The 16556-nt window shown below is 50.1% G+C and overlaps 1 protein-coding gene across 1 annotated transcript; it reads right to left on the bottom strand.

Annotated features, from left to right (window-relative positions):
• Window positions 1–1914: 1914 nt before the first annotated feature.
• On the bottom strand, window positions 1915–16055 carry PRELP (proline and arginine rich end leucine rich repeat protein). Its single transcript, XM_059939455.1, has 3 exons — window positions 15901–16055; window positions 6888–7873; window positions 1915–4365 (listed from the first exon to the last, which is right to left on the bottom strand). The coding sequence occupies exons 2-3, from the start codon at window positions 7855–7857 to the stop codon at window positions 4190–4192; spliced, it is 1146 nt and encodes a 381-aa protein (XP_059795438.1). The 5' UTR covers window positions 7858–7873; window positions 15901–16055; the 3' UTR covers window positions 1915–4189.
• Window positions 16056–16556: the final 501 nt, after the last annotated feature.

The following is a 16556-nucleotide window of genomic DNA, read 5'->3' as shown; positions in this document are numbered from 1 at the left end:
CCTTCCCCGCTTTCTCGGTGACGCACACCCGCCAGCCCTCCTGCTCTCTGGGCTCTATCGCTGTGGCCCCTACAATCGGTATTCTCCCACGCACTCAGCCAGCTTGGCCAGATTTGCGGTCACGCCACGCATGCGCTGGCTCCACACCCCCCCCCACGCCCCCGCCCCCGGCCCCCGGCCCCCAGTGGAGCAGCTTCTGGTTTAGGCTGCACGTCTTAGACACTCTTCCAGCTTCTGCTCTCGGTTTCACAAATACACCGGCACACACTCTGGTTACCATGGATTTCAGGGAGGGTCCATGGGATGTGTGCGTGTGTGTGACCTACGTGGGAACCGTCTAACGAGATCATGCTGTTGCTCCAGGCAGCTCAGCTCCCAGAGAGCCCGCAAAAGGTGGCGGGAGGTGCAGGAGCTGGTCTAATCCGAATCTCATTAGGAGAAGCAGGAGGCATGATGATGGAACGGAGGTGGCAGGCCCTGGGGACAGAAGTCTGGCCAACTGACCCTGTTGCTTCCCTGTTCGTGGGCAGAGAGAGAGGCAGGGGTGGAAGTTTCAGGAACCCTCCTGCTTTTTGGACAGCAAGGGTATATTCCCTGCTGAGGGCTTGTAGCTACATAACTCCATGACTGGAACTCATTTCTCTTCCTCTCTCAGGCACACACACACACACACACACACACACACACCTCATACAGGGTAGACTCCATGTCTCCCAATCTTTTTCTCATGCTGCTTCCCTTCTTTCCTGTTTATGTGCTTTTTCCTCCTTCTCCCACCTGGCAAAATCTGATTCAAACCTTAAGATCCAGCTCAAATGATAGGAGCCATTCTGGTTTCTCCCAGGCAGAAGTAGAGGCCCTCTCCACTATGCTTTCTGTACCCAACATTATTGCAAACACTTAAGACATGCAATTACTAATTCATGGATGTTTTCCTGTATGAATTCCTCAGTGGCATGGGGTATATATTACTTATCCTTGAATTCTTAGCTGGGAACCTTGCACATGGTTGATATATGCTGAAAACTTGCTGAATTGAACTGAAGCAGGAATTTAGGGGGCAGGGTGGGAGGGGTGGGACAGCATCTGGCAGTTTTCATTCGAAAGAAGATGGTGTAGTCCGGGAGGATCACAGGGTTGGTTCTGGAACAAACCTTCCACCTGAAGAGAGATTCCAGGGTACCCTGTTTTTGCCCTTCTGTGAACATCTGCATAGCATGTAGACCATTCCAGATGATGTGGCTGGCCCTTTGCTCACTGCCCTTGATACACCTCTGCCACTGTTTTGTGTATCTTACACTACCTGTCCTCAACTAGTCTGTTATCTTTTCCTGGTCAGGAGTGGTGTCTGTTTTCTATCTTTCAGTACAGAGCATTTGGGAGACCTCAACAATTTGGTATCTGTGGGTTAAAAAGAACTTGGAGATTTGGGCTTCAAATGTAGCTGTCAAATTTCTTGTCTGACTTTAGGGATTATTTTTGTAACAATTGTGAGTTTGGGGGAAATTCACCAGAAAAACTTTTGGAATAATTTTCCTAGAGCTTCTTAAGGATAGGATCCTTTCTCCACCAGTCTTCTCAGAGCAAGGAAGGTGGGAGGCAGGGGGAGAGGGGTGGCAAAGTGACTTTAAGGTACTATTCTCATCTGTTTACATTGTCAATTTCAAGCAGGATATTTTTCATATCACTTTATTTTCTCTGCTGTGAAGCGTGCTGGAATGTCAAAGTTGTTGCACAAAGTTAATATGGTCTTCAAGAAAGAATAGATATATGTACAGAGTACACATACATACACACCTACTTACACACCTGTATGTGCATATGTCAGCAGCACTGAGAGAATTAACTTGTATATGGAGGAGGGGGGCTTCCTTAAGCCCGAGGGAAAACAGCACATTGTATGTGGGAGGGTGGTGCTGTAAAGCCAATTTAATTTCCTCTGGTTTACAGATACAGGGAGCAATGGAGGAAGCAGCAATATTCTAGATGTGGCAATAGGATGATGGTGATTTTGTTGCTGCTGAAACAAAACACTTCAGGTTGGCAGGAGCTGGGGAATGACCCCTCCTCCCCGGGGAGCCCCAGGAGCTATGCTCCCCTGAGGGCCTCACCAGAGGGGCTGAGGGCGCAAGGTGGGAATAAGGTGCAGAAGGGGCTTATCCAGGCCATAGCACCAGGTTGCTTACAGCCACAATGATATCTTGACTCTAAGCAGGAACCTTGGAGAAACCAGCTGCAGCCTCGAAGAAACCAGCTGCAGCCTCGAGGAATGAAGCAGTTGTATGCGAGCATGGGGGAAGGAGGCTGTAATGAAATGGGCCCATTTTCTGTAAATTAGCAAAAGGGAAAAATAAGAGTATAATGGGAATTTCTTGAAGTTAGGGACCTAGTTTAATCCAATTTCTTAAACATCGCTGTAACTTTTTTCAACCTAACTTGGGAGTGGGCACTGTATCCTGCTCATTTCTACGACATATGCCCCCACCCCCACCAACATACATTCAGAGGCTGTAGAGGGGCAGCATCCCCTAGAGGGAGTTAAGGGGAAGATGAGGTTGAGTCAGCCCTGTGGAACCCAGGCTTCCCTTAGAGGCCTGTCACACTGCTCACCTGGGCCAGACAGGGTGGGGTGGGAACTCTGGGGGAAGGACAGTCCATACAGGGAATACATTATTGCAAGGGAAAGGGATAATATTTAGGACTTGTCCTGCATTAGAACATGGTCTAAAGGATGGAGCTGCATACAGGAACATGAGCGCCAGAGGGTCCTTGGAGGGGTATCTTATCCACCTCCTTGGTGTACCACATGAAAGCTGAGAGCAGAGGGGACCCATAAGGTAAGAGAGCAGATCGGAACAAACTGTATCCTCAACTGGTTTCCTGAAGGTTCCCACTTGTGTTCATTTATGATGGGAATCAGATCCCCCACCTTGGGGCCTCTGTACCTTTGTGCCCTTTAGACCCCAGAGGAGAGAGAGACCATGCACATCGCCCATGGCTCTCCAAGTTGGAACCTGAGGCCAACTCCTTGATCTTGGAAAATCACACCAGAGAGATGAGCAGGAACGTGGGAGCCAGCTGTGGCAAGCACCAGCCACCAGGTGTCACTGCTGTGTCTGTCTTAGAAGGGGAGGCCAATCTGCACAAGTGGAAGAGGCTTCTGGGAGATTTCCAGGTGCTCCACCCCTTCTTGAGCAGTTTCTCAGGAACTGCTTCCCGGGAGTGGAAAGAATTGGGCCATCCTCACTGATAGAGAACAGATGGCGGGGCGGGGTTGGTGGCTGTGTACACTCCACTGTGGGCGCTGTGTTCCCCAGGGCATCAGGCCTCTTATCCAGAGTGGCCAAGGGGGCAGCAGGATCCATCTGCACCCACACGGGCCCATCCTGGGTCTCTGACTCCCACCCCTCTCCCACCAGCTGATTCCTAGTTTTTTGAGCCGTTCTTCTCCTGGATTGTTCCTCCCTGCTCTTACTCTTGGAACAGAGAGGACCAGCCAGGAGGCTGTGTTCTGAGAAGGAGGGCCCCATCTCATCCCTATGAAGAGACAGCCGGATGCAGGCCCTTGTGTGAATCTCTGACCCTCTGCCCTCCCTCAGCCATTCCCTTGCACTTCCTTTCCAGAGAACACGGGCTGGCACAGAGCTGGTGCGCTGTCTAGTGCCAGTGAATGGGGTGGTGGAGTAGCAGTTTTGGAAGATGGGATCCTCAGCCAGGGAGACACGGGTTTCTTAGCCTCTTTGGGCCAGAGCTGCCCACCATGGAGGAGTTTCCAGCAGGACTTCCCAAACCTCACCTCTAGGCTGCCCCTGACCATCTTCTGCTTGCTTTGGCCAGGACAAGATCCAGATGTCGGTTCATAGCCCAGACTTACCCAGGAGTGATGAGGGGGGGAGGAGAGAGAAGAGAATATGAAGTCTTTAGACACACCTCTGTGCTTCTGGGTCCAGAAGTTTGGATGTGCAGTGGATGTCTTTGAGCTGGGTGGACCAAATCAAGCCTTTGGAAGTCTTGCTCTAGAAGCTGCAGGGGCAGCAGAGTACGTGGCTTGTCCTTGCATCAGGAGGGTGGGATAAGAAAGGCAAAGCTGAGAGCAAGAAAAGGAGACAGAGAAAACAAATGGTGGGCACAGGCACCTGGGCCACTGTATTCAAGTGTGGCCAGAGGAGCTCCAGGGGCAGGGTAAGGCCTAGATGACCACAGATTGCAGCAGGCGGAAGCACATCATGAGGTCCAGTGGGATGGGTGGCTTCAGGTAGTTTCCATCCAGCCGCAGGTAGCGGAGGTGTGGCACATTCTCCAGATCCGAGGAGAAGTCGTGGAAGGCAACTAGATTGTTGGGGCAAATCTGGGTCCCATTGATTTCTATGGAGAAAAAGGGGAGAAGTCAGCAGGAGAGATGGGCAGGGGGTCAGGCCTGACAGGGCTGGAGGCAAAGACAAAGAGGAAGAAGAGGGTAGACAGGGACAAGGACTCTAGAGTTTTCCTCTCTGGAACTGGCTGACCAGTTCTTGGGAACGTGTGACCATGAATGAGTCAACCCTAACCTCCAGGCTCCGTTTACCCATTTGTGAAACAAATTAAGTTGGAATTGATCAACAATTGTTATGGAAAATTTACTCAGAAGAGTCATAGAGGAAGTAAACTTTCAGCTGAACCTTCAAAGATAGGATTACAGCAGGTAGAGACCTGGGGATGGTGTTCTGATGCTGTGACCTATTTGAATGATACTGTGGAGGCCAAAAAGCTCATGACAGAGTTTGGGACCAGTAAATAGTACAATGTGATATACTAGGAAGACTAAACTGGAGAGGTAAGTTGTGGCCACCAGTTATGGTAGGCTTTCAAATATTTCACTAAGGATGGGGTCTTTGATTTCCAGTCTGAGGAATGGCACTGAGCAGGACTGTTGCTATGAGGCGGATGGTGGGATATATGAACCATAGTGTCCTGGAGTGTTAAACCTGGAAGGGTCCTATGATCAGGTTTATACTATAGAAAGATGAATCTGGCTACAGTGTGGAGAAACAATAGGGGGAAGCAAGATCTGAAGCCAGCAGGTGGATGGATTACTCTGGAGGTTTTCCTGTGAACAGGATGTGAGGCATGATGATGAGCAGGAGGTGGTTACATTAGCTGAAATAGGGATGACAGGAAGAGGAAAGGGGGCCTGGGAAGGGCATGGGGCCCTAGGACACGATGAATCTGTTGATTCTGAAGTTGATTACCGATTCTGGGGAAAGTAAGCTGGAAAGGTAAGTTATGGCCAAATTGTGGTAGGCTTTCAAATGGAAAATGAGTTTCCATTTTCTCCTTCACCTCTTATTAGATGACATGAGGTATGTCATCTTCTAAATGGAGCTTTTTATTCTCCCTAAGCCTTGCTTGTTTTATCTTCTGTGGGTTGTTGTTGTGGTTGCTCTTCATCTCCTTCTTCCTCTTCCTCGTCTTCCCTCTCTCCCCTTTCTTCTCTCTTCAACATTGGAGTAGCAGAAAGAGCCCTGACATAGATGGATTTTCTTCCTATGACCTTTGTGACTTTGGACTTTACCACCCTGATGCTTAGTCCTCAAATCTGAAATGGTGAGAGTGGGTGTGATCTTTCTGTCTTCAACCTCAGAAGGCTGGATAATATACTCCCCTACCCACCCCACCCCTGCAGCCTGTTCTTCCACAATGTGGTAGAAACTTGTCAGCCATGTATTAATCAAGGTATCCTTTCTGTCTAGATTTGTGGCCTATCCAGCCTCCTGGGGGTAATGTGTTCCATTAGTTTGCTATCTGCAGGGTAAAATTAGACAGTAGTTTTCCCTTTTCCTGAATTTGTTTCTTACAAGATTTTTAGAAGGCTTCCCCTACCTTTGTGTAATTATCTCAGATGAGTGAATAAGCCTGTTCTCCCACCTGCTTGTTTCACTATTATAGAAATTCAAAAATCCTCCTCTCATCCTTTGGCTTGAAAACTAAGGATTACTAATATTATTTTAGGAGTGCTTCTCTTTCCTCGTGGTGTCCTTTATCTGCGCAGCTGCTGCGTTCCTTGTGTGAATGTAGCCTGATTTTGTCCACGGACCAGATAATATTCTCTCTTTTGTTTTCAAACTGTCTGCTGTTGCTCTACTCAGACCTGACATTTTTGATTGAAGTAAAACTGTGACTTCGAGCCTCTTTTCTGGCCTGCGATTTTTTTATCCCAATCCCGGGACCCTGTAAATGTAGCTTAGGCAAATTCTGCCTTAAGTGTACTATCTTATATGACTAAATCTTCCAGCCTTCCAGATAGATTCAGAAAGCACCTGCATACGGACATGTTCTTCTGGCTGCACATTTTTACCGGTTGTATACTCTGAGTATATAGTTGCCTCTCTGTGTATGCTTTTTACAGACTCCTTAAAACCTAGGCTTAGGCTTGGGAAGAAGCCTCTTTCCTCACAGCTGCCAGTTTCTGCAGTGGACAGGCCCAGGACATTTCAGTCAACATTTAAATGTCACCATTCTGCTTTTAGGAGAATGTCCAGGGCTATATTCCATGTCTACCTTACCTATAGATCTGGAGGGCAAAAGAGTTGGGGCTGATGGGAAGGGGTGGAGGGAGAAAAGCTATTACCCTCCAAGCATGGTATTCTCACTTTATCCATATTAAACTATTAAATCTTCATGTCAACTTTGTGCCATTCTCATTTTACAAATGAGGAAACTTCCCAGAGAGGTCAGATATCCTTTTAAGGTCACATAGATAGTAAGTGGAAAGACCAAGGTTTGAAGACCAGGGCCACACTGGGTGCTTTTTGCACCCACCCCGCCATGAGGCTCATGAGAAAGTGTTGAGGCAGAAGAGACTCCAGCTTCCCTCCCAGTGGCTGCACCCCAGCCCTGCCCCCACTCACTCTCGATGCTGTTGTTGTTGAGGTACAGGTGCTCCAGCTTGTTGTTGATGGCAGGCACGTTGCTGATCTTGTTGTGCGACAGGTGGAGCACGAGTAGGTTGGAGATGTTAAAGGAGTTCTTGGGGAGGCCCCTGTCTGAGAGCTTGTTGTAGTTGAGGCGAATGAAGGCCAGGTTGGGGAAGCCCTTGAAGTATCCACTGGGGATGGTCTCAATTTTGTTGCTGTCCAGGTAGAGCTGGTGAATGGCCACGGGGATCTTGGGTGGCATCTTTCTCAAGATGTTGTGGGCCAGGTTGAGCTGCATGAGGCTTTTAAGGCCCTGGAAGGTGTCGGGCTTGAAGACGCCGTCGCTTAGCCTGTTGTGTTGGAGATCCAGGAGCAGCAGTTTCTCCAGCTTGCTGAAGACGCCGGGTGGGATTCTGGAGATATGGTTCTGGCTTAGCCTCAGCTGCTCCAAGTTCTGGGGCAGAGCCGAGGGCACCTCTTCAAGGTGGTTCTTTTCCATGTAGAGGAACACCAGGCTGGGTAGTTTCTCTAGCACTTTCTGGTCCACCTTGCGAATTCGGTTGTTGTCCAGATTGATCCACCTCAGGCCCGTGGCATTCTTGAAAGACTCCACTGGGAGCTCAGTTATGAAGTTGTTCTGGAGATAGAGGTAATGGATGCGGGACGGGATGAGAGGGACCTTTCGAAGATTGCGGCTGTCACAGTAGAGGGCAGATGGGAAATCAGGGGGGCAATAGCACTCCCGGGGACAGTCAGGAAAGATAGATGGAGGGCCTGGTGGGAGGGGAGGAGGCAGGTCTGTAGGCTCCGATGGCTCATCGGGCTGAGGAAAGCTGGGTGTGGGCCTGAGTCTGGGTCTGGGCTGGGGCCTTGGTCTGGGTCTTGGTCGTCTTGTTGGCTGGCCTTGGGCCTCTGAGGCCAAGATGAGGAGAAGTGGGAGGAGCCAGCAGAGGGATGACCTCATGATCCAAGTGACGCCCCTGTGGGGAGGAATACAGGAAGTCATCAGCCTGCTGGGCCTCAGTAATGAGAGGACATGTCTTTGCAGCTAGAGTTGGTCAGGATGGGCTCCAGGGGCAGCTGTGGGAGGGACCTGTGGAAGCATCTCCTTGTTTGCCTGTATCCAGCAGGTGAGAAAGTAACAAGGGCTGGAGGGTCTGGATCCCTCTTCCAGAGGACTAGCCGCTGAATGTGTTAAGCTTGCTCTGGAGAGTGTGAGCCATCTTGGCAGAAAGCACATTGGGCTGTGAATCAGGAGTCCCGGGGTTTCCTGGAGAAGACCCTTAACCTCTCTAGCCTGCGGTCTCCCCATTTGCATCATGAGAAAATCATCCCTCCACTTATATTCCCCTTATAGGAGGGATGTTAGAATATGTGAGCCATAGAGTCCTGGGGTGTTACATCTGCCGGGTCCTTACGGATCACATAACTTGGTGGTTTTCAAACTGTGCCTCCATTTCTGTGGAGTCCTCCTGAGAGAGGGAGACCAAGGGGATGGCCCTGGGGTACCCCCAACCCACCCCTGTGCCAACCTGAGCAGCTCTGTGTTTTTTTAATCTGTTATGTATATTGAGGTTTAGCCAAAGCATTCATTTGAAAAAAAAGTTGCATTGCTAAAAATGTTTTGAAATCCACCAATCAAGTCCAGACTTGACTATTTATAAAAGTTGAGTACTGGAGGAAAGAAGTAGCTTGTGAAGGCCAGGAAGCTATGTAACAGCAGACCCAGGACAAAACCCCAGGTCTCCATGGGCTCACAGAGCTCTTGGGAAGGAAGTGCTGCAGATACCCTTGTGTCTGCCCCTGATCGCCCCTCACCCGCAGTGCTCAGCTCAGAGAATGCTGGTCTTTGCCAGCAGGATACACACCAAGAATTTCTCCCCAGATGTGGAGGCTCCTGGGGAAGTAAACAAGGAAGGAACTGAAAGCTATGGGGGATACAGGAAACTAGTGAATATAACAAAAAGGAAGCAGACTCATAGGTATATAGAACAAACTAGTGGTTACTAGTGGGGAGAGAGAGGCAGGAAGGGGCAATACAGGGGTAGGGGATTAAAAGCTATAAACTATTATGTATAAAATAAACTAGGATATATTGTACAACACGCAGAATATAGCCAATATTTTATAATAACTATAAATGGAGTATAACCTTTAAAAACTGTGCATCACTGTATTGTACACCTGTAACTTATATAATATTGTACATCAACTATACTTCAATTAAAAAAAAAGCTGTGGGGGTCATTTCTTCTGACCTGGTATTGCTGCTTTCCATATCCATTGGAGTTGGTGGGATTGAGGTGGGATATAAAGAAGAACTTCCTGCCTCAGAGACATAGTGGAATAGGTTGCTAAAGGATGTTTTCGGGTTGCCCTTCCCCTTGGTCCTGATGACACCTCAGACAGGGCCATGTAGTTTGAGTTGAATTAAGCTGGGGAAATTGCAGTAGACCCAAGTCTGCAGATGGAAATTGGCTTCTCCCATAGACTTGCTCCCCTGGCCTGGCTGGGTTACCTGTACTTTCCCCTCCCAGGGCCATCATCCCTGTGACAGCCCCTCTGGTCTCCCTCCAGGGTCTCTGTTTCCACGTTGCTTCCAATGGCCCTCCTTGCTGCTGCTTCACAGTTGTGGTGGTCTGTCCCTCTCCTTCCTGGGGTCTGGGGCACATTGGAGATGCAGGTTTCTTGGGGTGCCCTGTGAGAGAGTGGGCTGGAGTGTATCACCAGCTGCATCTGGACCCTGTGAAGCCTCTGTTCCAGGCTTCCCCTCTCTTTCCTTGGAGCCCACATCTTTCCTTGTGTGACCCGGTGCCGGCTCCCTGCTGGCTTTGCTCAAAGGAAGACGATAGAAGCCCCTCACCAGCTACTTAGTCCTGAGTCCGATGCTCGGGAGGAATGCGACAAGAAACAGGAAAGAGGGCAGAGCTCACCCTGGAGGCGCAGAGGGCGTCTCCCCACACCTTTCACACATACCCCCTGGACACCCAGCCTGCACACTCTCACACACACACCACTCCTCTCCCCGTACCACACACATAAGCAAACGCATGCTCCCCTGTCGTCTGTGTGCATGAGTGAGTCCTCATAGAGGATACTGAGTATGGGAAGGAAGGAGAGGAAGAAGGAAGGAAGACAGATGAGGAAGGAGGAGGGAGGAGACTTCCCTGCAGCTTCTGTTGCTTCTTCACCTCCCTCTAAGGTGGTCTCTTCCCAGGCAGACCTCTCCAAGGGGTCCCGGAGTACCATGTCCCCTGGGCCTCCCGTCACAAAGGACCTTGCAGTTAGATTCTTGGCTTTATCTCCAGTTGAGTATGTAACAGTCTTGGGGATACACCAAAAGGACTGAGAAGAAAAGACATTCATTGTAAAACTAAACTTGAGTCTTGTTGCTGGACCCCACACCACTTGTAACTGGTGAACCATGAATTAATATGTTACAAGTCCTGTAATTTTCTTGAAAATAGCACAACCATGTTGCACATAGATTTTAAACATGTGGTTAAAACATTAGTGTACTAAAATCAAACATTTTTAAGAGCCCCAATTTTTGTGACCTTGAATTTTTTTGCTTTGGCGTTTTTTATTTCCTGATCGCCCAGAAACCTGACAATAAGCAAGAGCTCTCTCGTGGTGTGAGAAGCCCTGCCCTGGGGAGGCTTCCCAGGCTGGCTGGGCCCTCTTTCCCTTCATTGCCTTCGTCACCAAGAGCATCTACCTGGTGCTGGGCCCTGAGGGAAGCAAGTAAAGCTCGTCCAGAGTGGAAGCCTGCTCTGTGAGGCCCTGTGACTCAGGCAGCTGGCCCTCACTCAGGGGTGTTTCTTGGTGGCTCAGGGCCTGGGCAGCACTTGGCATCATTGTCAGGGGTGACAGGATCACAGGTTAGTCACAGCTCCACCTGGCAGGCCTGCCTCCCACTCCTTCCCCACCTCCTATGCCAGACCTTTTGGGAACTTCTCTTATCTTCCCATGGGTCCTCTGACCCTTCTACACTCTAGACGTCTGGGGCTGGCCAAGCTCCTCTCAAAGCTGAGAGGCGGTTCCCAAGGAGAAGCTCCTGGGGGGCTGTTCCGTGGAGAAACTGGATCTGTTCAATTCCCCTTCTCTTAGCCCTGTGGCTGAACCATTCTGTGTGTGTGTGTGTGTGTGTGTGTGTGTGTGTGTGTGTGTGTGTGTGTGTGTTCGCATGCGCATGCACTTCCTTCTTTAGGAAATAGTGCTCATTTCTAAGGCTTTTCTCATCAGGCAGTGCCCCGTCCTGCTGGAGCCTGGGCAGCCCCCAGAGTCTAAGTCTCCACACCAGAATCTGTGACAGACTGGAGGTCCTTGGACTCCAAGGGGAGCCATAGTCTTCCTCACAAAGCCCAGAGTCACACCTTCTTATGCTCCTGTCTTCCAGAACCTTCTGTCCAGTCATAACAGTGCCTTAGGCTGGGTCGTAAGTGTGTGTGAGTTTTAAATTTCGTATGCCTTTGCAAGCACGCCTCCCAGCTTTCTGCTGGGCTGTGCTCACTGCTTGCTCTGTGAACGCATGTGGACCACCTGTAACCACTGACCTCCTGCAGCCTGTTCACCAGCATCCGTTCTCAAAAAGCTGCTCGTTTGTGGGGGGAAAGCAATTGCTTTGACCGACCCAAAATTCACTCTCTCATTTAAGAACATTTTCTTTTCAATAAATTTATTTATTTATCTTTTGGCTGCGTTGGGTCCTCGTTGCTGCGCGCGGGCTTTCTCTAGTTGTGGTGAGCGGGGGCTGCTCTTTGGTGCGGTGCGTGGGCTTCTCATTGCGGTGGCTTCTCTTGTTGTGGAGCACGGGCTCTAGGCACGCGGGCTTCAGTAGTTGTGGTGCACGGGCTCAGTAGTTGTGGCTCGCAGGCTCTAGAGCGCAGGCTCAGTAGTTGTGGCTCACGGGCTTAGTTGCTCCGCGGCATGTGGGATCTTCCCGGACCAGGGCTCGAACCCGTGTCCCCTGCATTGGCAGGTGGATTCTTAACCACTGTGCCACCAGGGAAGCCCTAAGAACATTTTCTAAGAGAGTTTTAAATTCAAATTTCAGTTCCAAGTATTAGAGATTTGGGCTTGAATCCTGGCTCTGACCCTCTTCCTCAGGCCCCAGGCTCCTCAACTGTGCGAGGATCAAATGAGATCACACACATTGAGGTGTGTTGTAGAGCATAAAATCTCTACAGATGGCAGTGGTTTCGTTTATTCATTTATTTGTTTATAAAAGAGCATATTCTCTAGAGAGACTCTGACCTATTTTTTTTTTTTTTTTTTAGGCCGTGCTGTGTGGCATGCGGGATCTTAGTTCCCCAACCAGGGATCGAGCCCATGCCCTCTGCACTGGGAGCACAGAGTCTCAACCTCTGGACCAGCAGGGAAGTCTGAGAGACTCTGATTTTTAAAGTGAGATAGCCCTGTCCCTGCTTAGCTCATAAATTCATTCATTTAAGGTTCAAACTCCCAGGACCCTTGCAATGTTTAGCCTCAGGACTGGGGGCGGGGGGGGGGGCGGGGTTGAGGTCCACATGGGTTTGCCAAGTCATTAGGGCAAGTTTATGGGTAATTGGCTTTGTATGGAGAGAGTCTAGGATTGGGGCTGGGCTGGGAGTGAGGTTGGGTGTGTCTCCCCCTTTTATAGAAGGATGACTCCACACTACTTCCTGGTGTTCTTCTTTCTTGTCAGATTTCCCATCTAGCTTGTCACCCCTGAGCCTCCATGGCTTAACACAGCCAGTGACCCTACCGTGGAGGATGGGGCTGCCCCTGGACACACCCATGGACATTGGGATGACCCTCTTTCTTTGTTCCCTTCCTTCTGTCCTAAACTCAGACTTCTGAAAGCCATCCTGTTCCCTTTATCTCTTCCTGAAGCCCAGAAGAGAGTTGGAAGCTAGGTGAATCAGGTGGTCTCTGATCAGCTATTAGCAGAGGAGTAAGGCAGGCCCAGCCAGGCTGCCTGAGACTCTTCCAAGGCCTCCAAGTAGGGCTTGTGGGGTCCTGAGGTAAGGAAAAGGTTAACATGGAGGCATGATAAATTCAGCACATCACTGATGCACTGTCCGTTTCCTGGGGAGTGAAATCAGAGTAAGGGTGAGCCTGATTGGGGGCAGAGGCAGGGAGCGCATCACGGTGCATATTAGACAGGGGACGTGGGGTCACAACCCGTCTACCTCGACCTAGTGACGTGACCCTGTTCTTGCCTCAGTTTCCTTATCTGTAAAATGGAGATAACGAAATCTTCCCTATCCCTATCTTCCTCATCCAGTTGTTTTCAGAAGTAAGTGTGATAAGCAACTTTAAAATGTGCTGCAGATCAGAAAGTGCTAAAAATCAATATAACACTATTATGGAGAGACAATCTGTCTCCCCAGTGTCTACCACCAGGCAAAGTATAAACACAATGTTTTTTTTGGCCTCAGGCCACTAGTCCAGAAGAGCAAGTTTTCCATTCCAAGGGCCTGGGGAAGAAACAAGGGTGAGAATGGCTCTAGTCCTCTGACAGCCTGTCACCTCACCATATCCTTCTCTCTGCCTCCATCCCCTAACATCTCCAAGCCCTGAAAAAAAGCATACAAGAATCTGTCTGATGCACTGGGTGCTTGTAGATGTGGGTCTCAACCCTGCAACTCTTCAGCTGTTTAGCTGGGTACTCTTGAGAAATCTCTTACCTCTACTAAGCTTCAGTTTCCTCATCTGTAAAATGGGCATACTAACACCTTCTTATCAGATCATTTTGAAGGTTAAGTGAGGAAATGTGTGAAAAGTGAGTGCTCAGTGAATGTTAAGCTATTATTGACATTATTTCAAAGTGATGGGGTCTCTTTCCCTTCAGCTTGGCCAGAGGACAGCCCTGCCCTCCACCGAAAGGCTGATCCTTGCAGGTGGGCACATGGATTTTCCCCAGCTCTCCTACACAGAGAAATTTCCTCCTCTTTGGGGCCTGTGAGACCACACTTGGGTCTCAGAACCAACAAATTAGAGAGAACACAGATGCCCCCGGCCATTCAGGGAACGTTTACTCTGTCCCTCCAATTCAGTAACCCCCACCCCTAGCCTTTCTGAAGCAGGTGAGGGGATGCTGACCAGGGACGGTGCACTCTCCTGTCCTCAGCAGGCTGTGGAGTCCCACTGTGACCCATGACTTCCCATCCCAACCTGTTGCACCTTTCTGCCCCTTCCAGCTTCTCCCACAGGCCCAATAAATAGGGCTGCCGCCCCCTCCCCCAGGAAGGCGAAGGGGGAGTGTTCAGCCCATCCTCTGTGTGAGCCCATCAGAACAGACAGCTGTTGGACAGGGGAGCGGGGGGGGATCTAGAAGGGATGGAGAGGAGCCCCACGCATGCCCCTGGGGGCCCAGGGCAGGCAGGTTAGCAGGTAAGAGGAAACATAAACTCTTTGGAGCTATCTTGGGGGAACTTTCTTTCTGGAATGTTCCCCCACGACATACCTGTCAGTGCTTACAAGGAGAAGGGAGGGTGAAAGCTCACAGGAGGTCTTCCCTGTTCCCTCAGGTGCTTGCTTCTACTCCGCAAAAGAGGGTGGCCCAGTTGGGACGCTCTGGAGCTCCTCCACCAGACGGTCCTGGTCCAGGAAGCCACACAGCCCTCCTGCGCAGCTAACTGCCAGAAGCCTGGGCTCATCAATTCCACACAGGTCTCCTTCAGGCCCCTGGTTCAGGTTCTCAAGCCCTAGATGACCCTCAAGTCCTAAGACAACAATAGATTCCTGGGTCTTGATCCAGTGGGTCTGGAGCAAGGGGTCCAGACATCTATACTTTTAGTAAGCACCCTTCTCCCCCTCCCCTGCACTCAGAGGATTTGGAAGATCAACCATATTTGGAGACCCTGCTCTAGCCCATGCCCTGCGTGCTTTGGGACAGCACTCTGTGTCGTCGAAGAGGAATGAGTCGGGGAGATGGAGAGGGACCATCCTATTCGGAAACAAGCCCCATTCAGTTGGCCACTTCAGTTTTCCCCCCCCTGACTGATTAAGGAACTACTGTCTTTTTTCCTCTCCCACAGGGACCCCTTACCAATGTGGGATAATTTTGAAGTGGCTTTAAAGAGAAATCTTATCTAGCTGCCTGCAGAAAAAAGAAATGAATTGCCCCCAGAGCTGGGAATTAGTACCTCCAAAGTCAGAGCTACTGGGAAGACACCGTGCAGGTTGGAAACCTGCTTTTCTCTCTCCTGCTCAATTAAGTTCTAAAGAACGAAGAAATCCTTCCAGCTCCTGCTGTTGTTCAGCCCCTTCCTACTCCGCCTGGACTCAGGACACATGATTTCTTTTGGCTCTGCCATCTCAGTGGGGAAACACGCTTTCTCTTTTCTCTTACAGTTGGGGAGGCGTGTGAGAGGGCAGGAGACAAGATGCAGTGTGTGTGCGTGTGCCTGTGTGTGTCCCTGCCAGTGTCTCATCCTTATGTGCTCTAGCCCTGCATGTCAAATGCAGAAGAGTGGAGGTGAATGGACAGGATGCCTTCATATTGTGTGTGTATTCGTGGGTGTGCATGTGGAGTGAGAATGCAGCCTCTGTGTGACACATGTGTGTGCCTGTGACAGTGTGTGACAAAACGTGAAAGGTGCAGAGAAATGGATTCTAGAGTAGGGTTTCTATGGGAACTTGATCTGTAGAAATACTGTGTGCAGCATAACTCTGTGCTACAACAAACGTCTGTACCAAGAAAGTTTAGCTTTTGCAACAAGCAAATACATGGGTACAGAATGATGCAGAGGAGGAAGAGGGTGGAGAAGAAATGAGGAAGACTAATTTGAGCTCCTTTGAAAGGAGAAAAATTTGGTGGAAGGAAGGAAAGAAGGATGGAAGGAAGGAAGGGAGGGAGGGAGGGAGGGAGGGAGGGAGGAAGGAAGGAAGGAAGGAAGGAAGGAAGGAAGGAAGGAAGGAAGGAGAGGATACAGATTAGATCAATAAACTAGCTTGGATGGAGCAGGAAGAAACCGGCTGGAGGCAGGAGCCTTCCTCCCCATCTCCAGACTGGACTTACCTGCACCACCTGCCTCTCCTCTCAGCTCTGGGTTTAGTCGGCAAGGCTCCCTCCGTTTCCCCCCGCCCTTTGGTGGAGCTGTGGCAGCAGAGAGCCAGCTAGAAGTTCTGATCTCCCAGTGGTGTGTGCCTGCTTGTGTTTGCCTGGCTTTTCTTCCACCGGATCCTATTGGGGTGGGGAGGTTAGGTTGGGGGAGGGCCAGGCAAATTGTAAGGAGGGAGGGGAGGAGTGAGGAAGGGTGGGGAGAGAGGGAGGGGAGAAGGAAGGGAGGAGAGAAGAGAGGGAGGGAGCTTGGGAAAGGAGGAATGACAACAATAAAGTCTTTATTTAGCAGCCAAAACTCCCAAAGACTTCATCCACACACCATGCCCACTAACGGACCCGTTTTTAATAACATTTCCTTCTGCTGCTGCTGCTTCTGGGAGGGAGACTGTTTGACCCATGTTTGGAAAACAGGCCAAATTAACAGAGGAAAAGGAACGAAAAGCGCCAGACTCTTTCATTCCTCCTCCTAACAATTGCCTTGCTTCTAATGCCCCTCACTCCCCTGCTGTTACATTCCCAAATGTGAGGGGTGTGGGATGTGTCCTCTGAGCAGTGACAATCCTTCCCTGGGTCACCTTGTCTAGGAGGTTGCTAAGGGAATGGAGTCTTGC

This window comes from Balaenoptera ricei, chromosome 1 (genome assembly GCF_028023285.1).
Source record: "Balaenoptera ricei isolate mBalRic1 chromosome 1, mBalRic1.hap2, whole genome shotgun sequence".
Lineage (NCBI taxonomy): Eukaryota > Metazoa > Chordata > Mammalia > Artiodactyla > Balaenopteridae > Balaenoptera > Balaenoptera ricei.
This window is presented reverse-complemented; position numbering and strand designations above follow the sequence as displayed.